The sequence below is a fragment of the Nematolebias whitei genome, chromosome 19 (genome assembly GCF_014905685.2).
Source record: "Nematolebias whitei isolate Nwh7 chromosome 19, NemWhi1, whole genome shotgun sequence".
NCBI classification, from domain to species: domain Eukaryota; kingdom Metazoa; phylum Chordata; class Actinopteri; order Cyprinodontiformes; family Rivulidae; genus Nematolebias; species Nematolebias whitei.
Window position 1 is genome coordinate 27,879,075 of NC_056516.1, and position 23,093 is coordinate 27,902,167.

Below are 23,093 nucleotides of genomic sequence, written 5' to 3' on the forward strand. Positions count from 1 at the left end.
TTAACACTTGTTCCCTTGGCTACAACACAAGTTTTGGGGCAAACAAAACAAAACAAAAAAAGGCACACACCCACAACTGCACACACCCAGACAAGAGCATACATGCAGGTTGTATGTGCAGACACCAAAAGGGTAGGTCGCATATGTAAAGGTCCCTGACCAAATCCACTTACGGTTAAATTGGAGCGGTGGAAACCTAATGCCCTGACGTACTTTTATGTTTAAACCAGGAGTTCCTTCTGAGTAAGCATAGCGTGCTCGAAATTCTACGTTCAACGTGTGCAAATGCTGAGAAAATTAGATTTCCTGAGCTTTCGCCTGAGAGCCAGCCTTCATCTGAACGACGTCTTTTTCCACAGGCAAGGTAAAGAAATAAAATAAAAGCAGCACCTTTGTAATTAATGCTGGGAAGAAGAAAAAAAAACACCAAGACAGTAATAATTGCCACTCGGTTTTGGCAGGAAAAAGTTGTCCCCACAGACTAAGTGGTCTAACAGGTGAAGTTTAGGAAAAGTCATTTTCGAGCTGTTGAAGAAAAGCAAAGAGAGTAGAAAAACTGATTGTGTGTCTGCTGGTGTGATAGAGTCAAAGGTGAACTTTCCCACCGTTTGTTTGTGGGCTCGTAATAAAAAAATGTTTGCAGCAGCTCAGATTTTGTTTTTACTCAAAATAAACACAACATTAACATTCTTTTCTCTGCAGTTAAACTTCATTTTCATGTGCATGCTTTTATTTTGTGCTTAAATATAGTTTACCATGGCAATATTTGGCACATTCAGCTCAGCAGTCTTCTCAACAATCTCTGAATTCAACAAGACTTTTCTAATGTCTACATCTATTTAGAACAATTAGGAGTTTGTTCACTTGGATAGACTTTTAACAATCATTTAAAGGTTATTCATAAGGCAATAATCTCCAATATGGTGGATTAAAACCTGTGGCCCCAGGGTTCCTCTGCAGGGGCTCTTCGTACTGTATTTTTCGCCATAGAAGTTGCACCTTTTCGCATAATTTTGCAAGTCCTGCGACTTATACACCGAAGTGACTAATATATGTTTTTTCTATCATATTTATAAACCAATTGTTAGCTGGAATCTGGCGATTTCATTCATTCTGACATGGAAAATATGGGACACTACCATTTTCAGCCATTAGAGGGCCCTCGAGCAATATGGTAAGCCAAGTGTCTCATTAATAGGTAAAAGTGACTATTAATGAGACACTTGTCTTGCCATACAGAGCCTCCTTCATCTCGCTCCAGAACTCCTGCAGCAAATGTTAAATCAGCTGCATTTCGCCGCACTGCCCAGGCGAAATGCAGCTGACTTGAATATTAAAGTGCATTTATTAAGGAAAAGTTAAAATGACACACACCTTGACTATAATTTTGCAAAAACAATTGTTTTTAAGCGTTAATCTTGTTCAATTCTTGTTACAATGTCCTCCCGTGTATGCTCCCGCAGCCGCCATTTGGCAGCCAATTGATTTTTTGGCACAGCACCGGCCCACGTTTCCGGGTGGTCAGCGGTGATGCATAATAGATGCAACTTATATGGCGAAGCGACTTATTTATGATTTTTTTTCCCACTTTATTAGACATTTTTGGACTGATGCAACTTATACAGCGGTGCTATGTGTATGGCAGCAAGTACGGTAGCTTTGACCAAAAGTAGACGACAATACCACAATAAGAAAAGCTAATTATAAACGTTTTATTGTCCAGATTTCTGCAATATGTGAATAAGATTTCAGCAAGAGAATTATATAATTGACATAAGGCACAAACGTGTCAATAAATAATTTGTTAGCCAGTTTACAGTTTAATTAATTAAGCTTCCAGCTATGCACTTTGGTACTTTCTTTGAAATCCAGTAGAAAAGTTTAACATATTTTACATGTTTATAAGTTCCTGAAGGAAAACAAAACCCGCAAAAGTGACTTTATTAATATATTACTTTGTTCATGTTATTGGAATCAGGAATTCAAATATATGGAAAGTCATTCTGAGAACTATGAGAGTTAAAAGTAAAGGTTCATCTTTTATAATGTATTTATTTATATTTTTCTTATTTAATAAATGAAGGTATTAGACTTTGATTAAAAAAATTAAATAAAAAAACAGCGTGTCACAATTAAATATCCAAACTGTCAAAATTTTTGGTATCACTCGTACTTTACTGAGTGGCAAATATTTGCTTTTATTTTTTTTAAGATAGGTTGTTTTTTGTTTTGTTTTATTTTTTTCGTTACATTACGGACATTCACATCGGCCTCCATAATCTGTGGTTACATTTTGTCGGGGGGATACACAAAAGGATTTTCCATCTTTCTTTGTCCTGAAATGTACAAGAAATTATGAATATCAATTTAATCTATTTGGGGAGGGGGGAGGGATTAGTCCATGGTTCAAACCACCTGAGGGATTCATAAACCGTGTTCATCTAGTCACAGCACTTTTTTCTTGATTTGTAACCCTAACTTTTAAAAACTGTGGTATACCTTGAATTCCTTTGAAACATCCCACTGGTTTTGATTGTGATGCATAACTTCTGAAACTGTCCGAAGCCATTATACCTCACAGACAAAACAATTTCCACTGGTGATCTTTAGTTAGAAGCAGAGCTGACAGAGAAGCAAACGGGCTGGGTCAAACACGCATCTGCCACTTTGATCTTTGATCGATTCTGTCCTTTAAACCAGTCGATCGTTGGCAAACTAACAAATTAAGTCATTAATTGACACGACACGTGGTGACACCCCTTTTATAAATCTTTATCTGCATATTTAATAGGCTTTAATTGAAAATAATTAGAACAAAAAACAGACCAACCGTGTTCAAGTGCTCATGCATGTGTGTGTATTCCCGCTCGCATGGGGTAATTAATAACTCTCACCATCCTAAACACAGACAAACTGACGGCCAAGTTTTGTGGTAAAACCCAAAGCGATACTTTTTACTCTAAATATGTAAAAAGACGAGATCGTCAGACGCAAAGTGAGCTGTCCTGTGACCCATTTTGTGCAAACAGGTCAACAAGCCGTTGGTCTTTGAAATATGGCCCATTTTCTTCCTAGCCTGGCTCTGTTGTGACGTTTGATAACGGTAAAAGAGTCGAGGAGACCGACTGCAAGAATGTGGCACAAATAAAGCTTCTACTGACAGACAATGAGAAAAAACATGGACTCAGAGGAGAACTTCTTCTATGGCCACCACATCATGGAAACAAACGTTTGAGCAATGAGAATGTTTGTGTGTTTGTGCTCGGCAAAACTGTCAAACTGTCTTGTGGGAATGACTGAATTATCTCTGCTCAACATTCCTGGGTTTAGAGCAAGTCGGGGGGGGGGGGGCATATAAAAGACTATCCAATACCACAAGACGCACACGCACAGACAAGAGTACATCCCTGAACATCTGCGGTCCACATCTGAAGGCGTGTACGTTCACATGCACGGACATCGTTGGACACACACAATCAAAAACCACGTCTAAAAGCATCAAGCAGCTCAAAGCAATCCACCCTACTGAAGAACATCACCACGCAAAGCCGCAACACCACATAATGAAAAACATACAAACTCGCACTCCATCACAGACACACATGTGTTTGCACTCAAGGGTGCAAAAGAAGCGCAGCACTTACTGTAACTTGTTCTAATCATTTATCTTGACGACAGTCGACTAAAACCCTCCAGAACTTTGATTGAATACGGAAAGTTTGAACAGAAACACAAAATAGCACCATGAAGTGATCGTGCGCGGCACAAATACTGCAAAAACTAGCTCGTAGTTTTTGAAGAAGCGCTAAAAAAAAAAACACGAGTAGAAACAAAAAGACACTTTGTATGTTTAGACTAAGAATTTAAGCAATTATTGTTCTTTTATTTCCAATCACAAACAAACAGCATTTAAACCAGAACCAATAACTTCCACTATTTCTGTACTTTTCACTGCAAACCACTGCAGCCAACGCTACGCTTACATATTAGCTTCAGCTGTACCTATTTGCATTTCCTGTAGTGCATCCACCTGCATGCAGAATAAAATAACTCAACTACTTAAAGCAACTTAAAGACATTAACCCTGAAAATTCTCCAAATAGATATTCATGGCTCATCGCCGCCACTAAAAGTATCAGATTGTTTCTGATAACTTGTTCTAATTTCACGTGCGTCACCGACAGATTCCTGAGGATAAAGTCAAAGTTTAGAGGTGTATTTATTTACTTAATGCATTTTTTTAAAGGCACAGGAAATGTTACACTGATTAACAATTACCTGAACATTTAAGAGCATTTTGTGTTCGCCAACCAATCGACCGAGATGCTACCTCTAATTTTACCGTGAGGAACTAATGAGCTCAGCTAATGAGGGCTACTGAACTGGAAAGCACCAGAATAGGCCTGACGGAAGGGCAGGTAGAAGTGTGGCTATGAGAGAACGGCGTTTTTAACGAATGTTAAAACTGATCATTCAAGCAGCACTATATGCAGATTTTACCATCACAACGAGCTTCACACTGAAACCCAGCACATATATCGCATTTAGAGACAGTCACTTCTTGCAACGGTAAGACAATTAATAAAAGTTGTTATGATTCTTAGCAGCTCTACATAAACTTCATAAACCTGCTTCAGCTGGAGGCTGCCTTAATCTGCCGAAACTTGCAAACTTCTTATTTTATTTGTCACGAATAGTGCATTTAGTTTTGTGATCGTTTTAAAGCTTTAAAAAAAAAAAAAGTCACAACTCAGGGGATAAAAATAAATAATAAACGTGTGTACAAAAATATACATCACCACAAACTGCACTCATGCAGCAAATATTAAAAAATATTTTACAAAGTGTTTTTAATGTAGATGAAAATTAGAGAAATTGCATTTCATGCAAAAATTCAGTGTGAATGCGTATTGCAGAAGAACTTGTTGGAAAACAGCTGAAATGAGCTAAAAACATGCTGAAATCTAGCTGAAGTGGGAGAACAAGCCTCACTGGGCAAAATAAAGCAGAAAGAACACATATTTGCTGAATAAGGTTGAAATAAGTGGAAATAAGCCAAAAATGATTTAATTAGCTAAAAAAAAAAAAAAAAGAAGAAATTAGCAAGAAATTGCTGAAAACTAGCTAAAAAGTCAGAAAGAACCCTAAATAGCCATTAGGAAATGCAGATAGAACAAAAGTGTCCAGTTAGACTGAAAGAAGCATAAGTGAGCACAAAAAAGTGGGAATTATCTGAAATTTTTCAGAAATTTTGTAAAAAAAAAAAAAAAAAACTGCTGAATAGTAGCTAATAAAAGCAGACAGAAGCTTAAATTACCAAAAGGAAGTGGAGAGAGCACAATTGTGCCCAACTGGACTTAAAGAAGAAGAACTGAGCACAAAAAAGTGGAAAATATCTGAGAAAAGTAGAAATTTGCAAAAAATAAACAGATGAATAGTAGCTAAAGGCAGAAAGAAGCAATTACCTGAAGCAAGGGGAGAGAACACATTTTTGCTGAATTAGGCTGAAAAAGTTGAAGTGAGTGCAAAACGTGGAATTAGATGAAAAAGCTAAAATTTGCATACAAACTGCTAAATAGTAGCTAAACTTGCAGAAATAAACTGAAAGGAGCTTAACAAACTGACATTAGCAGAAAGAAGTTAGAAGAAGCACAAAAATGTTCTAGATAGCAGAATGAAGCTGAAGGGAGCACAAAACTGCTGAAGAAAAACCTGAAAATAGCCGCCCTTTTTTTTTTTCTAAAAGAAGCTGAAAGAAGCTGAACCAGAACAAAATATGAAAGGAGCAGTAAAAGGTTGTAAACAGATTTAAATATTTGAAGGATGTAAAATGAGCTCAAATTCATTTTCTATGGAGGAAAAAAATGGCAGAAAAGGCTAAATATTTCAAAAAGCTAAAGATGCAGAAATGCCAAAAGTCATAACAGGATTGTCCTGAAAGAGCTGAACCTTTTGAAATACGATTTGTTGAAATAGCACAAAAATTGTGGAACGAGAAAGATGCTGAAAAACATACGGAAGAATTTAGAAGTGCAAATAGGATTGCTGTGTGAATGCTTGTTAAAATAAGTTTTATTGAAAAAGGCTGAAAAAAACAAACTTGTAACAATTTAATGTTAGCTATTTTAGCATCTACTGATAAATAACTATATAATTTATGACAGCAAGGCTGAAAAAAAAGGTGATTTTAAACAAATGTCTTACCTCTGTTGAGCATCGGGCTATAAAAACATGATGGCTCACTCCCAGCTTTAGCATCAACTCCGATTAGCTAGACCTGTTCACTCCTGCAGTTCGGCTACCGTCCCTCTGTACTCCACAACCAAGTGATGGAAAACAGACACCAGGCATCAAACTAGTATTCCTCCGTCCCTTTAGGTCCACGCCGGTCCACGGACATCAGAGCAGTCAACGTTCAGCTCGTTCACAAAAAGTCTGTCACCGACAGCAGCGTCGAAGGCGAGCCTTTGGGTCCGTGTCTGAAATCTTAGGCTCTCGTTTTATTGCGTCGGCTCTGACTTGGGTCCCGTTAGCGCCGTCTCCTCAACAACCTGGAAAATGACAACAACAAACAACTTTTAAAGCACGTTCTGCATTATTTAATGAGCACACGTTAAACATTTTCTCTTTAAAATTTGATTTAAATCAAAACTGGAGTGAACAGTCAGCAAAACCAATTTATCTTTAAGACTTTTTCCAGTTAAAATGTACAAGTGTTTTGAAGGTCACGCCACAGATAAGAAAACTTCCTAAAAGCAGACTTTGTGGCACTTAACAGCAGAAGCCTCTACTTTAGTGAAACCAGGTTCCTAGGACTTTCATTTCCCCTGATTCAACCAAACTTTAACGACCTAAAAAGCTGTGCGTGAAAAAGTTTCTTACATATTACATCGGGGGTCCTTTATTTTCACAGTTACGTAGGATACTTGAAAAAATCTGTCCCGTGCAGTGGAGAAAAACAAATGTAATCTGTCACAGCCTGCAGCAGCGCTCCACGAGATCCAGGGTCGCACTAACTTTCTGAGTTTTAGTCTCTTTTTCTGCACTAATTGCTTTATGGCTCTGAACAAGGAGGTCGTTAATGAGAAATTTCCAGGGATTTTTATTTTTTTTTTATACACGGAACAAATTTCCACTGGCTGCGACCACTGACAACAATATTTCCTTTATTCTGTAATCTTCGCAGTAAAACGTCAAACTCTTTGCTTTCCGGTTTTCCCTTTTTGTTGCCCCAACCACAAAAATCCCCCCCACCCTCTCAGCTTGTGCCACTCCTCTCTCGCTCAGTGCCACCTCGTCCTCCTCTTCTTTTTCTTCCCATTTATCCCAGTTTTTACTGTGAATCAAAACATGTCCTTGGATAGACCTTTTCATTGATTTATCTGAAATACAAACCACTTCCACACGCAGTTCTACCTTTTTTTTTTTTTTTTTTTTAGATTATAAATAGCGCATTAGCACAACTGGAGTGTTTTAATGTGGAAAAAGAATATCTGCGGTTTAAAATAAAATCTACGAAAAGAATAGCGCATTATGAGTCATTACTGAAATTGAGTCATTTAAAGGACCCTCCCAGCTTAAAAACACTCAGGCTTTCAAGAAAGAAAACATGTGGAAAAAAAGGATTTCCATTCACGTCCCGATGTGACTCTGCACATTAATCTAAGAGGGCTAAATTCAAAAATACACCCATAATTCTGCATTCTGGGGGGGGGGGGGGGGGGGTCTTCAACGCACACATGAAGGCCGAGAACTGCTTCTTGTTGCTTCAACGCTCACCAATGTCATCGGAGGTGAGTGAAGTGGGTTGATTTGAGAAAAAGAAAATATCTACAAGCCCGTTAGTAATTATCAAGAAAAAAGAGAGAGCAAAGTGTTGATCTGAATGAGTGAGTGGAAGTCTAAATGTTTTTCCTGTCGAGCTCTGACTCAGTCGAGCTGCTGCTTACTCATCTAGCTCAGAGACTGTTTTTGTTCCATATTCTGTGTTTTCTTTATTAAACATCCAAACTTCATCTGCTCTCACTTGTTCCTCCCATCTTCACACGTCACGACCGCCAGGTTTATCCCCCCCACCCACCCACCCCCCTGGTCTCACTTATCCCTCCCTTCACCGTCTTTCCCCGTCAATCCATCACGAGCTCTCGCTCACTTTCAAATCCTTCTGTCCATCTGTTTTTCCAACTGTGATTGTGGCTGAGCACCCCCCCCCCCCACACACAATCCTTCTCCTCCTCCATTACCACTGCCACCACCCCCGTGCTCTGTAGCCCCCCCAATCCCCTCTATAAACGTGTGTGGTCCGTTCTGACTATAGAACATTACATTGTTCCAGACAGGTTTGGACTGCGCCACTAGCCAGCAGACGGGGGTGGGGGGGTGAGATGAGGAGGAAGGGGAGAGGGGGTTCCGAGGGAATGTTTGTTTTTCTGTTTCCAATTTGGTTCAGCCCAAGGAACTCCACACTCCGCTCTGTCTCAAACGCACCATTCATGACGGCCTGACGTACATGATTACACACAAACGCCCACTCAGTAAGTCTCGACTCTCGTTCACACACACACACACACACACACACACACACACACTTGAATATGTGCATTAAAACTACACACGTTCATATATTTCAAATCCATTTCAGTCATTTTAACCATGAAACACGAGTCCTTTCATTTATCTCTGTTCCCATCTTTTATTGTTTTCTGATTTGTTATTGCTAATGCCATTTCAAATGACATGCTGGTCAAACTAATTACGCTCGTCTTGCACTAAGTTTTTTTCCCCCTGCGTTCTCATGTAAATGATCATCTTTGAAGGGCCTGTTTCATGTGTCTTGTTGAGTTTTTAGAAGTTGCGTAGACACGGTTAAGCTCCATGTTCCAGCAATTAAAAGTACAGAGGGAACATTGTTTCGTACCCAAATCGACTGTTCCATCTGAGACGGATTATTTCTGCCATTTCCTAGTCTGGATTTTATTTTTCATTTTAGCTGTATTTACTGAGCAGTTTCTTTGGAAGGAGCAAGCACAGATGAACACTGGCAGTTACAAACGGAGCAGATGTATTGTACGGGTGTTCAGCACAGGAACTTATTCTCAACACAAGGTTCACTAATTGGTACTGATTGATCAAGCGGTTATTGAAATTACATGGTTTAATGACCGATCTGGACTTCCCATTTAAATTGCATTGGCCAGAAGGAAAGTGTCTTTAATCCAAATTTTGTTCCACTTAGATACAAGTAAATTTTTACCATTAAAATTTGACAAAAAGTTCCAAAAAATCTGATAAAACAAGCAAAAACATTGACAGACAGGTAGATATATTTTAATACTTGTTTGTAACTTCAGGTTTAAGTACACAACATGGACTAGCTTTTACAGCCAAGTCTCCCTAACAGCTTTAAATAAGAATAAAGATGGCTACTTACAGTGAAAGTACATTTGCATTTACCGGTACTTAACATTATTTATAAGTTGAACAGATGTTGCAGGCACATGAAGAGCTATACATTTATATAATTTTATTGTTTTTCTGTTGAACAATTTATATTAATATTAATGTAAAATTAAACTCAAAAAGACAGATAGTTGTGAAGACAAACCTAGCACCTGTGGGTGGGGGTGGGGGGATCCAGTGCCCACCCACCCCCCATGATTTTGTAATTTTTAACATGTAAATTAAGCATTCTGGTACACTCCAAGAAGGAAATTAGGGGAAAAGCCAGCACGACTCAGGTTTAAAAAAAAAAGACATTTAATAACATATCCTATTTTAATTGGGACATACATAGGAAAGATGGTGTCAATCAATTAAATAAATAAATAAACAAGCAACAACAGCAGCAAGCCAACCAGAAAAAAAATTTATGTAGCAAAGCATTTTGTTAAGAGCAAAAACTAATTTCTTAAATACATAGCACTAAGCTAGTAGCACGCAATACAGACACGCTAGCTGAGATGCTATGGACCTAGCGCTCCGCTTCTGTAACGTATCATAACTCCACCGCCACCACCCGGTCCACAACTCCCGACACACGTAGCGCTATGCTAGTTAGCGCTTATGAGCTAATGTGAGCTTTATTGCAAGAGTGCGACTTAAGTAGCGCTAGCTTAGTGCTACGTAAATCCAGTCAATAGGAAACAATGCCATCTACCATGCCTATGACCCCCCCCCCCCCCCAAAAAAAACCCTCTTAAGATCTAGACGATTCACGTAAATGACATATTTTTGATTGACATTGGCCATTTTCACCAAAAAGTGACAAGTTTGCAGGTATGATTTAAACATGTTTAACGTGTAAGGCTTGGTAATAAAAACATATTAAAACGTTTACCTCCTTTAATGCTGGCATCTTTTTGGTTCTTATTTTATAATGTCACATGATGAATGAAACACACAACGCACTGAGCTGCCTGTTCATCCAGACATTAGGTAAACAAAGAATTGGCCTTAAGTCACCTCTTCCACATGTCTGTCAGACCGGTTGGTTGGTGATGTTGTGATCATTCCTCTTTGGATCTGACTGACATTTGGTTCAGGCTGATTTGAAACAAGTTGTTTGTAAATGATATCAAGGACTGAGTTAAAAAAACGTGCTAAAATGCTTTTTTTCAAAATGCAAACTTTAAATCCAAAGCTGCCATCCACCACGCATAGTGACTGTTTAAGAATAATCAGTGAAAACTATTGAAGCCGTTTTCTGTTGGACAAACTGGTGAAGCAGAATAAAAAAAAACAAGAATACCAAATAGTTTGAAACTAATAGAAAATTACTAATGGCTCCCAGAGGAGATGTCAGAAAACTGAATCCCGCTGAGAGAGCATCTGAAGAACAGCTGACACCAAATGCTGAACGTCTCACAGAACCGGCAGGAAAACTTCCTAATGGGTTTCTTTCAACAAACGAATCAACGTTTAGCAAAAAAAAAAAGGACCCTAAAAACACCCATCAAGTGAGCAGACTGGAGATCAATAAGTGATTTCAACTGATTAATGTTGGAACTTCTTCAATAGAAAATGGATATTTCTACGAATAGTTAACTAGAGTTCAAAATAAACAATAAATCCATGCTGACTGATTCAACTTAACTGCACTGAGCTAGTTGAAAAACAACCTTGAGCACGACCACAACTTTAAATATTTCTGTCACAGTTTTCTCAAACTCACACGGTTGTGTTTTGCTAGCGATTTGCTCCACCTGGTATCTCTTCAAACAGCAGAACAAAGCGCACCATCCCTTATCAGCTTAGGAATGAGACAAAACTGCTTTGTCGCTGCGCTTTAATGTTCCTGTGAACAACTCCAACTCACCTTGATTGACCAGCTCTTTAAGCAGGTTCAGTGAAAGCTCAGGGAGTGGTTGATCTATTCAGTTACGCAACGCCCAGAGCTTTGTAGTTGTGTTTTGACACAAATGCACGTGCGGATCAGTGAGACGCGAGCGTTTCTCTGTAAAATGAACGTCACACGAAAAGATACGCCCTTACTATTATTGTAGGAATGCTGGTCGTGACACCTGAAAACTTCCTTTAGCTGAATAATTTTAAAAGAAGTTCACAAAAGAGAACAAAAATTACAGTAAATGTCACGGTCGCTGTAATCTGTTCAAAAATGAGAAATGAGTTGTTTGGGAATTTATTCACTAAGTAAGCAGCGAGAACAAGAGCATTAATCAAAGATTTACACCCTGTGACCTACAAAGGAAAGGTTTTGACACTGCAGGCCAAAAGTAGCTGCTGCGTCTCAGAAAACAGCAGAATGGAAGAAACTAACTGAAGACCGCTACGGTGGCTGGTAGACGAGACAAACTTACCAACCACAGTCAGGGGAGTAGCCACATTTGCCTCGTGAACGGTGTTAATATCCTGCCCTGATGTACGATAGCAGCAGGAAACCTGGAGCTGCATAAATCATCTGTTGACTGTTGATTCTGACCTTGCTCTGCACAGCTAAGACTCTCATACATCAAAAATAATGGAGAACAAACTCGGCTTCAGTGGTGGTTGTAGGCGTAATGGAAGGAACTAGTAGCTGCATAAATCAACACGTTGATTGTTGACTCTTGCTTTGCTGTCTTTTCCTCCCCAAAAATACTGAAAACAAACGAGACTTCTGCCAGAAACGTGGACGCACGCACACGCATACACACAGACACGCACGTCTCAGCAGCTTGCCCTAAGTGTCCCAGACAGCGCTGTTGATTTTAAGCGCACACGTATACTTGCACACATCACTTTGTGTGTGTGTCACGGTGCGGTTTGTCTACGTCTGCGTAATCTCAAACATTACATCAGCTACACACCGAAACAGATTTATACACTATACCGTGCACAAGCTGCTGCACACTCAACGCAACTCTTTCTCGTGCATGAACGCACACAGAATTTCCACTTGTGGAGTATCGGACATTTCCTGCAAGACCCGACGGGAAAAACGTCCGGACAAACTTAAGATGCAAACACACACACATGCAAATACGCATAACGGAACATTTCAAGCCCACAGTGTTGACATTATACAGGTTTCCAGAGCCGTTTGATCCAAACTCTAGCCAAGAGGACTATCAGGAAACAGAATCAAAAAAGTTTGAGGGCTTTATAAAAAAAATACAAAGGACTTTATTCAAGATTTAGGACCTAATCTGAGCATACTTTAAGGGTGACTGGTTACAAGTTTGATAAAAGCAATTTATAGACAGAAAAAATAAACGTTTCTAAATATTATTCCTGTATGAACCTAAAGAACTGTTCAAATGTTGTGTATTAAAGTGTCAATTAGAAAAAACAGTAATGGCCTAAGAAAATATTTCTCAAAATCTTGCAGATATTCCCCAATTCTAATGTTCACTTTTTAAATTTTGCTAATTCAGGGACTCAACAGATGAACTGATAACAGGTGAGTGAAATTTGAGGCTGCTCGACTCTGAATTAAGGTTTATACCAAACAAACAGCAACAGTTTTACAGTGGCACAAACTTATATTACAGGTAAAATGTAAATAAATAAATAAATACTCAGTTTCAAACTTTGTTGCAAATGTTGAATTTCTGTTACGCACAAGTTCTTCAAATAAATGTGTGTTAGTGGCAAGAATGAGAAGTGATTCTTTGAAGATTTGTTAAATTGGTTAGAAAAATTAATGCAACCATTGTTTTAATAAGCAGCTTTTATTTTGTTGATACCCCAACCAGAACATGTTTGTTCTAGACAACACCAACCAACTTGAAATCCCCATCCCTAGCTACTAGGAGGAATGGGCATTTTAAGCAAAAACAGGCTATGAACTTGTTGGTAATTATTAATTTTTTTCTAGAGGTGCATGATATTATCGAGATGTATCGGCCGATATTAGCAATAAAGTTAAATATTGGACATTGATCATTCCATCAAAATAACGCCAAAATAAAAGGCGCTGTTTTTATATATATCGAGATGGGTAGAGGCAGGACAGCTGGCCCGGGAACTGAAAGTCCCAGGTTCGATCCCCAGTCATTGCACATCTCGTTGTGTCTCTGAGCAGGACACCCTATCCCCAGTTGCTCCCTGGGCACTTTCAATAGCTGCCCACTGCTCCACCTGAGTGTCTCCCAGGTGCGATGGGTTAAATGCAGAAAGCCAATTTCGCCATTGTATGTAAACATACAATGATTACAACACATATATACTTACATGTATACATATATATGTATGACAACCCAATGACAAGGACGCCTGCAGCGGCAGTACATTATGACAGCACACGCGCCGTTGAGTTTAGTTTTGTGAGAATTTACAAATTTGCACTGTTCGAGTGTTGTCAATGTGTTAGAGAGAGTAAATGTCATGAATAAATTTGACATTAAACATAATCCAAGTTTAAGTGTTACATTATTTTCAGCCCCATTTTTGGCATCTGCATTTAGAAGCAGGCCAAACTGACAAAAAACATGCAGAATAATGTAGTATTTTACTTCCACAGCAGAGAAAGCTATGTATTTTATGTAAGTAAGTCTAGGGAAAGAATATCGGTATTGGTATCGGTTATCGGACAAATAAGGTTTTTAACATATCGGATATCGGCCAAAAATCAAATATTGTGCATCCGTAGTTTGTCTTCAATTATAATCCTGCAGCTGAAGCCCTTCTGATGAACAGAAGTGCTGCTACAAATTCTGCTAACCAGGAATTATTTTTTTTTATTCCTTCATTTTTACCAGTCCAATGACATATGGGGGTGCACGTATGCACTTACTTGTGACTATGATTCTACTTTATAATATTTTCCAAATAAACTACAATAATGGAGAATTACACTGGGATGGTCTGGGTTTTTGTGTGTTTGTTTTAAAGGAGGGATGGTGGACGGTCGGCGGTGTGTGAAGCAGTTGTCAGCATCGTTGTGAAACAACTTGACATGTCACTACAAGGTGCCAAAAATAAATAAAAAAGACAAAATGTTGGAGTCACAATAATTCCTTTAATTTTGCCTAATTTAACTAGACTTCAAATCTTAAGACAATTACAGCTCATATGTAGGTAGTTCATTTTTTGTCTCTTTCTTGTTCCTTTCTTCTAGAGGTCGCCACAGTGAATGAACTCGCACAAAGACGTCGGACGCCCTTCCTGACACAACCACAGACCACTGAGCTACCACAGCCCCTCTGTGTGGAGCAGAGAGCTGCTATTTAAGGCGTTTAGGGGAGCAGAGGTGGTTAAGGGCCTTGCACCACCACTCCCCTACTAGTTATATTTTGACCAAAAAAATCTGCACGCTAAAGTGAGTCACAATATTTGTTGGCCAAGTCAACGTGAGCAGGTGCAAAATTTCCCTCAATCACTAACTGAGTCAATTGAAAATGTTTTTTCCACTCCATCCCGACTGTACTAAACAATAGTCATGGTGGTGTGGAGCTGTTAGAACTCGGCATATGAACACGTTTATTTAGCGAGTTTAAACTACGGAGCCCCAAACCTTTTTATATACTTCTACTTTTTCAGCTATTAGCTTGATCTCCTGAGATCTGACACGTCTTCCACATTTCATCCCTTTTCCTAAGGGTTTGTGTTGAAAACACTGACACTTCTTAAGTATTATTCACTATAAACTTCCTCCAAACTCTTTGAGGCACTTTGTTTCATAACCCGTGTGTATTTATAGGTGGGGTTGTCATCCCTCAGTGGAATAATTCTGCTGTAGAGCATAATTTGCAAAAACAAACCAAGAAGCTCTTGTTTTGATCTCAGCTATTGTGACATAAAGCTGCTCAGTACTCTGCAAGACATATCCAACGTGCTTTCCAGCTTCACACCTTGCCAAATTAATCCGGACGACACTTTAATTACTTTTAAAACAAAAAAAAAAAACTGAATTATTTTATTGTAACATAAATCAGACACCTTGCCTGGGTACTGCTGCACTTTATGTAACAGGAAGCATAATTTTTTGTTGTTTAATTTTTAAAAATAGTTACGACTGTCCAAATAAGGGATAGAGAACAAGTGGCTATTTAAAGAGATCGCAAATCTCCGATCACGACAGATTCACCCCGGATTAGTTCAGCAACTTTGAAATAAGAACGTTGAGACCGGGCTGGCATTTTTATACACCATAGGAATTTCATTAAACCGCCTACAAAGAAAATTTGCAGGAGAACAAGAAAGAGTGAAAGGATTCCTACAACTAGATGAACTCAACCTCTAAAGAAAGGGAAGAGGACAAACTTGTGTGTGAAGCACTAAAAAAAAGCCCAAAAGCCATGTTGCAGAACAAACGCCATACCCCCCACTGGGCTATTCCACCCAGTGCAACGCACACACACACACACACACACACACACACACACACACAGGCCTGAGGTAAATTTAACTGTCAGCCGTAAAGTTCTCAACCATAGCGAGTGATCTTTTGCCCTCTTTCCTTGCCCCACTTTTCCTCCTCCTGTTTATGCAAATCAGTGCATCTTTTACTTGTGCATCTCTCCTTCCATCCTTTCTTTTCTTTTTTTATGCTTCCATTTCCTTCACATGTATTCCATCTTTGTGTCAATCACATCCTCCTTTGTTTCGCTTAACGCACCTCCGTTTCAGTTTTCCTCCCAACTCACATCAGCCTTTCAGTTCCAAACACCAACCCAGACTCCCTCAGGCCTTTTTAGTCTTATCTCCTCTAGTAGATGAAAAGATATCCTTTACTCTGCTCTCTTATCAGTTTGTTCCCCCCTGAACCCCTTCACCCCACCCTCCAATCGCCCCAACAACACATGCACACACACACACACTTCTGACTGAGGGCCTCTAAAACCCACCTCTTCGCCTCTTTCCACAAAGGTCTGAAAGACCCCCAGATGTGTGCCTCCTCCCCTTTTGATTTCCATTTCAAAAACAGCACCTCCTCCCTCCATCATCCATCCATCCATGCATGCATCAACTTTTTCCCCCACGAAGGAGAGTTCAAAAACATGCTGTCATGCACAGATCAGAAGGACTTCTTCCAAAGAAAAACTAAAAGTCACAAATGCCCAGAAATGACCGACATGTCTGATGTTATAAAAAGAGAGCACAACTGCTAAACACCTTTTATTGGTAATGAGCTGAGAAAACCTCCTCCTTTAGAGACGGGCTGTAAAATAAAACGTGCACACCATCGGAAGTATCAATTCTATGCTGAAGGGAACACATTTCTTTTAATCTGTCATCCTAAACGAAAGCCTAAAAATGAATTCTTAGATTATTACATTAACATATTAAAGTCAAAATAAGTTATTTTTAATTAATGGAACTCTAGAGAAATGAGAGTGACTTTGGTAAAACGTGTGTAAAGGAATTGTTCCATAATAAAAATTGTTAAACATAACTAGAGAAATTGTATTTTCTGCTTAAATGCAATTTGAATGCTTGTTGCAGAAGAACTTGCTGAAAAACTGCTGAAATTAGCTAAAAAAAATTATGAAATGTAGCTGAAATAGATTAATAAGCCTAACGTAGCAAAAGAAAGCAGAAAGAACACATTTTCTGAATTAGGCTTAAATAAACAAAAATTAACACAGAAATTAGCTTAAAAAGGCAGAAATTAGCTAAAAGTAGCTGAAAATAGCAGAAAAGACAGAAAGAAGCTTAAACTACAAGGATGTGAAAGGAGCTGAAATGAGCCACAAGAATATGGAATTAGCTGAAAAAGCTCAATTTAGCAATAAAAAGCTTAAAAAATAGCAGAAATAGCAGTAAAGCTGAATAAAAGCAGCTGAAACAAGATGGAGAGTTTCAAGCTGAAATTAGCAGAAAGAAGTTAATTAGACTGAAAGTAGTAGAAATTAAAAAGAAAAACTTCAATTGAAACTTGAAAACAGGTGAAATTAGCTAAAAATTGTTTTTAAAAAAAGTTGATGACATTTTGAACAAGCTTAAACTAGAAGAAGATTTTCAGAAAATACACATTTGTGCAATTAGGCTGAAATAATCAGAACTGAGAACAATAGTGGAAATTATCTGAAAAAAGCTGAAGCTTGCAGGAGCACAACAAACTGAAATTAGCAGAAAGAAGTTAGAAAAATAGGTCTCTCTTGTAAAGAAGTCCTTGTGACTCAGTGAAACGAACCTGTATTAATAAAAGGTAATTTTTTTAAGCACAAAAATGTTGCAGTTAGCATAAAGATCCTGAATCGAGCACAAAACAGTTGAGATTAGCTGAAAGTAGATGAAAAAGTTTTAATTTGCACAAGAAAGCTGGAAGAAGCTGAAGCAGAACAAAATGTGAAAGGAGCAGCAAAAGGTTGTGAACAGATCTAAAGATTTGAAGGAAGCAAAATGAGCTCAATTCATTTTCTGAGGGGAAAAAAAATGTCAGAAAAGGCTAAATATTTAAAAAAGCTAAAGTTGCACCAATACCAAAAGTCATAACAGGATTGTCCTGAAAAAGCTGAAAGTTTTGATATTTGATTTGTTGAAATAGCTTGAAAACTGCGGGGTGAGAATAGCGCCGCAAAATATACAACGAAAAATGTATCATAATTGTGTGAGCGCTTCATAAACATTCACATAATTATGATTGTTTTGCACAAGCAACGTGCAGTTTTACTTAATTGTTGTATAAACTGCAGATGAGGAGACTGATAAGGCAGCTGCCCTTTAAAACATCTTTTGTTGCATCTCATCTTCTGCTGGAATCCCTGGCACATCTGGCTTGTGCAAATGTTTTTGCTGAAAAGCCAAACAGGCAAAGAGACACTGCTTTTATTGATGCTCTGGTTTTAACTGCCGACAAAGGGCCTTTTCTTTACGAGATGTGTGTATTTATGAATAAATTCCTGCTAACCGCTCCAAGTACCATCAGTACTTTCTTTGCCCATCTCACTGTTCACCTTCAGAGGAGCTGACTGAGGCAGGCTTTTTACTCCCAACTCCCAAAAGAGTGGCAAAAAATTAGCCACTGTTTTTATCATCTATTTATTAAGAATTAACTTGTTTCCATTAAAGAAGAGTGAATCCAAGACAAAAATAAATTATCTACTTGTTTGGAGTGGCTAAAACAGTCTGAAACAGTGAACCTGGGTAAGACGGTGTTATTAAATGCAGTTTCATCAGATGTGTATGACTTCATTTTATAGTGGAGCACTTTGCGATAATGTTTTTTATACTTCATGGCAGCTCACGGTGACTTTGAGACATCATTTATTTACAGACGTTGCTTCCATTTGCCTTGAGACTCAATTTTGAGCATAAAAATTAAAGCCTCGTTTTGTTGATCAAGATTTCCTAAATGTGTCACTTCACAGAACAACTGCAAAAACACAAGTCATTTCCTCAAACCAGGTAATTTGCTCTGAGTGAACAAATGTAAAAATAAAAATAAAAAAGTCAAAAGTATTCCATTGGCTTTTAAAAAAAAAAAACTATATTTTCTTGACAAACTATTAGTCCAGCTCAACATATTGAGTTAGTAATTCTCAAGACATAGGTAAGAAAAAAGACTTCTGGTTATATCATACAGCTCAAATTCAAATATTTTATAATCCTTAAAAAAACAATATGACATATAATCCTTAAAAACTAGTTTAATGACTGCAGTCTAATGCATAAAGCAGCTCTTTAGTGCTGCAACAGAAGATGCTTCTCAAAGTTTCTGCGGTTTGAAGCGAAGCCCTGAGGGCATCAACTCAAACTGTCTTCGGGGCTGTAGCCTCTAAAGCTCGGAGCTGCTACTGCGGGATTATTTTACAATATCAAAAAGGAAAACGGAAAGCCATCCCAGCCTCATTTTGCAGAGAGAACAGGTGAGAGAGCCACCGATGCCTTTGCACTTGGATGAAGCTGTCTCTCTGGCTCCTTCAGATTTGGGCAATAATGTCAGGCTAGACCAGAGGCGACTTGAAAGCGTGTCATATCTCACTGAGCTTTCCCCCCATTTATTCCTTTCAGCTCTACAGCAGCAGCCAGCGAGGGCTACACGAATAAAAATAAACAACAGACCACACTGCCTTTCAAGAAGTGCAGTCTAATTTCTATTCCATATTCTCTACAGTTCGCCACAGGCCAAAGACAGACAAAAAAAAATAGTCAAAGGAGGAATGAATAAAAAGTCGAAGTAACTGCGGTTACGTGTCTTAACAAAAAGAAATACACAAAGTGCTTTAATCATAGTATTAATTTGACGAGACACAATAAACGGTTGGACGTTGTGAACCGCTCTTTGACAGACACATGAATGCACAAACCCAAGACAAAGGCCACTTTGAAAAGTTCCTGAGCCACCAGATGTTTTAGTTTGATCCCAGACGACAACACTGTGTGTGTTTGCGTGTGCTGGAGCACTCCAAAGCAGCATCAGTCCATTTCTTCATGAACTATAGGGATAGCAATTAGGCCTGTCACGATAACAAGTTTTGCTGGGTAATTAATTGTCTCATAAATTATTGCGATAAACGATAATATTGTTTGAAATTTGACAATAATTAGTACTTATTGGCAAATTTCAGAAGAAATGTTCGTTAATTTGTTTTGCATTTAGTACTTTTTTCCGACCACCGGATGGCAGTATAAGACAGTTTGAATCAAAGGATGGATAGTGAGGGAGCGAGCAGCATATTGCTTAAAGAAAAATGGGAGGGAGGTCCCTTGACGTGACATGGGTTGTCTCTCGTTCCTGTTTTTCGTTTCTCAAAATGAAGGACGCTCGGTGTGGTTTGAGCTCTTTAGCATAGCATTTTTCAGACAAAACTTTTAATAAAATATCTGTATACAAGTTCTCAGCTTCTTTTTGCAGAGAATAACTTTTTAAACGAAGGCACGGGTTTCAACCGTGAATTTTGGAGCTTTGACAAGACAGAGGTTTTTTACCGAAGTCAGACTGTTAGCTTAGCTCGTAGCTTAGCTTCTCAGCTTAGCTGATTTAACAATCCAAAAATGTGATTTTAGATAGTTAAAATGGATTTTAGAGAGAAAGGGAGGGGTCAGTGAAGAGCGCCGGAGTTGAGCCTTTTGTCTTCCAGTGTCTTCAGTAGAAAGAGAGAGACACAAAGAAACAATAAAGCATATAAATGAAAATGAGGTTTATCATTTTCATTTATCATGTGATTAATTGATTTATTGTTTATCGCAACAGGCCTAATAGCAATACCAAGTCTACCACTTTAACAGTGAAACATGCACTGGCCAAGAAAGAACGTTAACACCAATGAATTGCAGTTCATAGACTTTATCACGTTCACACATGAAAAAGCATTTCTGTATATAAATACACCCATCCAAGGAATAAAGCTATAAGCAGTCAATAAAGCTGCACCGCAATGAGACACGTCTTAAACAAAATGTATGTTTGCTACAGAAAAACGAGCCACGTCACCCTTGGAGAAACTACATTTGTGACTTGGAAAAGAGCTCATCAGCAAACAAATGTCACTGCGTATTTACACTTGAAATCAGAGTTAAATGCAATCTTTGAGAAAGTAAACTCCCTCTTTTTCCTGACAGTGATTATAGTACGATCGAGGGCACAAGACGCTGGCAGCTTTTTATGTTTGCCTTGCGTCACGGCAAAACCTGTGGGATACCGGCCAATTTGGAGATGAAGTGGCAGCAACATGGGGGAAAAAGTGAGGCAGACATAAGAAAAAGCAAGAAATTTGTCAAGTGAGAAATCTGAGCGTGTGCAGACTCCTGATTTGACTGTTGACAGAGTGGGCAGTTAACCTTCAGTACAGAAATAAACAATCAGCGAGTCAATTTGATCAAAACCCCAAGCAGCAAATGAGAGATTTGAACTCAGCGGAGGAAGATAACGAACATTAGACTCTCGGAATAGCTGATAGGCATCTATCAACAAGGCTGAACTGTCTGGAGATAAATGTTGGCTAATACTGCACGCTATAAGCAGGAGATGTTGTAGATAAGATAGAGTGAAATACAACAGAGGACGATTCACCTGTTCAGAATGGAGCCACATCAAAAATACCCAGCAGGAAAGATCTGATGTAGGTAAGCTGAAAGCTGATGTTACAGCCAGAGTATTTAGTTAAGCACAATTTGTTCACAGAATCTAAACCTTAAAACCATGAAAATAGGATCAAAGGAATGTCGACTCACAGCTTATTACTGTGGTGCACCAAGGGTGCTATGGTGACTAGAGAAGATGCATTTCAGCGAAAATACAGTGCAAATGCTTATTGCTGAAGGACTTGCTGAAAAACAGCTGAAATTAGCTAAAATTGTGCTGAAATGTAGCTGAAATTGAAGAACAAGCCTAAGTTAGCAGAAGAAAGCAGAAAGAACATATTTGCTGAATATGGTTTCATGAAGTAGAAATGAGCACAGAAATCGGTAACAGCTAAAAGCTTAAATTAGCACAAAAAATAGCTGAAAAGTAGCTGAAAAGGTAGGAAGAAGCTTAAAATAACAACACAGTGGTGCTTAATTTGGCTTAAAGAAACAGAAATGAGCATAAAAAGTGGAAATTATCTGTAAAAAGCTGAAATCATCAAAAACAGTCGAATAGTAGCTAAAAAAAACAGAAATAAACTTAAATTACTAGAAGGAAGTGGACAGAGCACATTTTTTTTCTGAATTAGCCTGAAAACACATGAAATGAGTGCCAAAAATGTGGATTTAGCTGACAATGCTGAAGTTAGCATAAAACAGCTAGATAGTAGCTGAAATGGCAGAAAAAGCTGAAACTTGCAGAAATAAGCTGAAAGGAGCATAAAAAGCTGAAATTAACAAAAAGAAGTTCAAATAAATACAAAAATGTTTTAGTTAAAGAATCAGAAAGGGGTTAAAAAAAACAGCTGAAATAGCTGAAAGTAACTGATTTTTTTTTTTTTTTTTCACAAGGAAGCTGAAAGAAGCTGAACCAGAACAAACTGTGAAAGGAGCAGTAAAAGGTTGTAAACACATCTAAAGATGTGAAGGAGGTAAAATGAACTCAATTAATTCCTTAGATAGAGAACTTTACTAATTGGCTTTTTTTGTGTATGTGAATGTTTCTGTAAAGTGCCCTGAGACAACTTTGTTGTGATTTGGCGCTATACAAATAAACTGAATTGAATTTAAATTAATTTTCTATGAGACAAAAAGTGGCAGAAAAGGCTAAATAGTTCAAAAAGATGCAGCAATACCAAAAGCCATAGCACCCTTTTCCTGAACGAACTGAAGGTTTGGATATATGATTTGGTGAAATAACAAAAATTGTGGAACGAGAAAGATGACGAAAAAATGTACGGAAGAAAAATGGATAACAATAATGTGAATGCTTCATAAACATTCATAAGGATCAAGACACATTTTCCAGTAAATAAAAAAACTAACTGAACTCAACTCTTGATTTTTACCTGAGGAGAATGTGCTCTCTCCATGCACAGCTTTTTCAGCATCAGCATAAAGACGCTTACACCAGAAACCCTATTCAAATTCAAGCCACACGTGTCGAAGGCACATTTTGCGTTGTTCACTTTTACCCTCTGCCTGTCGGGTGAAAACTGCACGCTGCCATAGATGGAGCAGTCACATCGTCATTACAGCAATACACGTTCAGAAGCATAAATGTAAAATCATCTCAGTGACGTGCAACTTCATCTGTGTCCTGATCACATGCTGTCTGAAAGAGAAAGAAACTAGGAAAGTAC

At 38.3% G+C, this 23,093-nt stretch overlaps 1 protein-coding gene across 1 annotated transcript in view; it reads right to left on the reverse strand.

Moving 5' to 3' along the window:
• The window catches only part of trps1 (trichorhinophalangeal syndrome I), a 131,515-nt gene that overhangs the window by 103,446 nt on the left and 4,976 nt on the right, over positions 1–23,093 (reverse strand). Inside the window, exon 2 of the mRNA XM_037692981.1 lies at positions 6,205–6,551. Coding sequence (XP_037548909.1) covers positions 6,205–6,217 — 13 coding nt within the window. The 5' untranslated portion in view covers positions 6,218–6,551. The remainder of the gene's footprint in view (positions 1–6,204; positions 6,552–23,093) is intronic.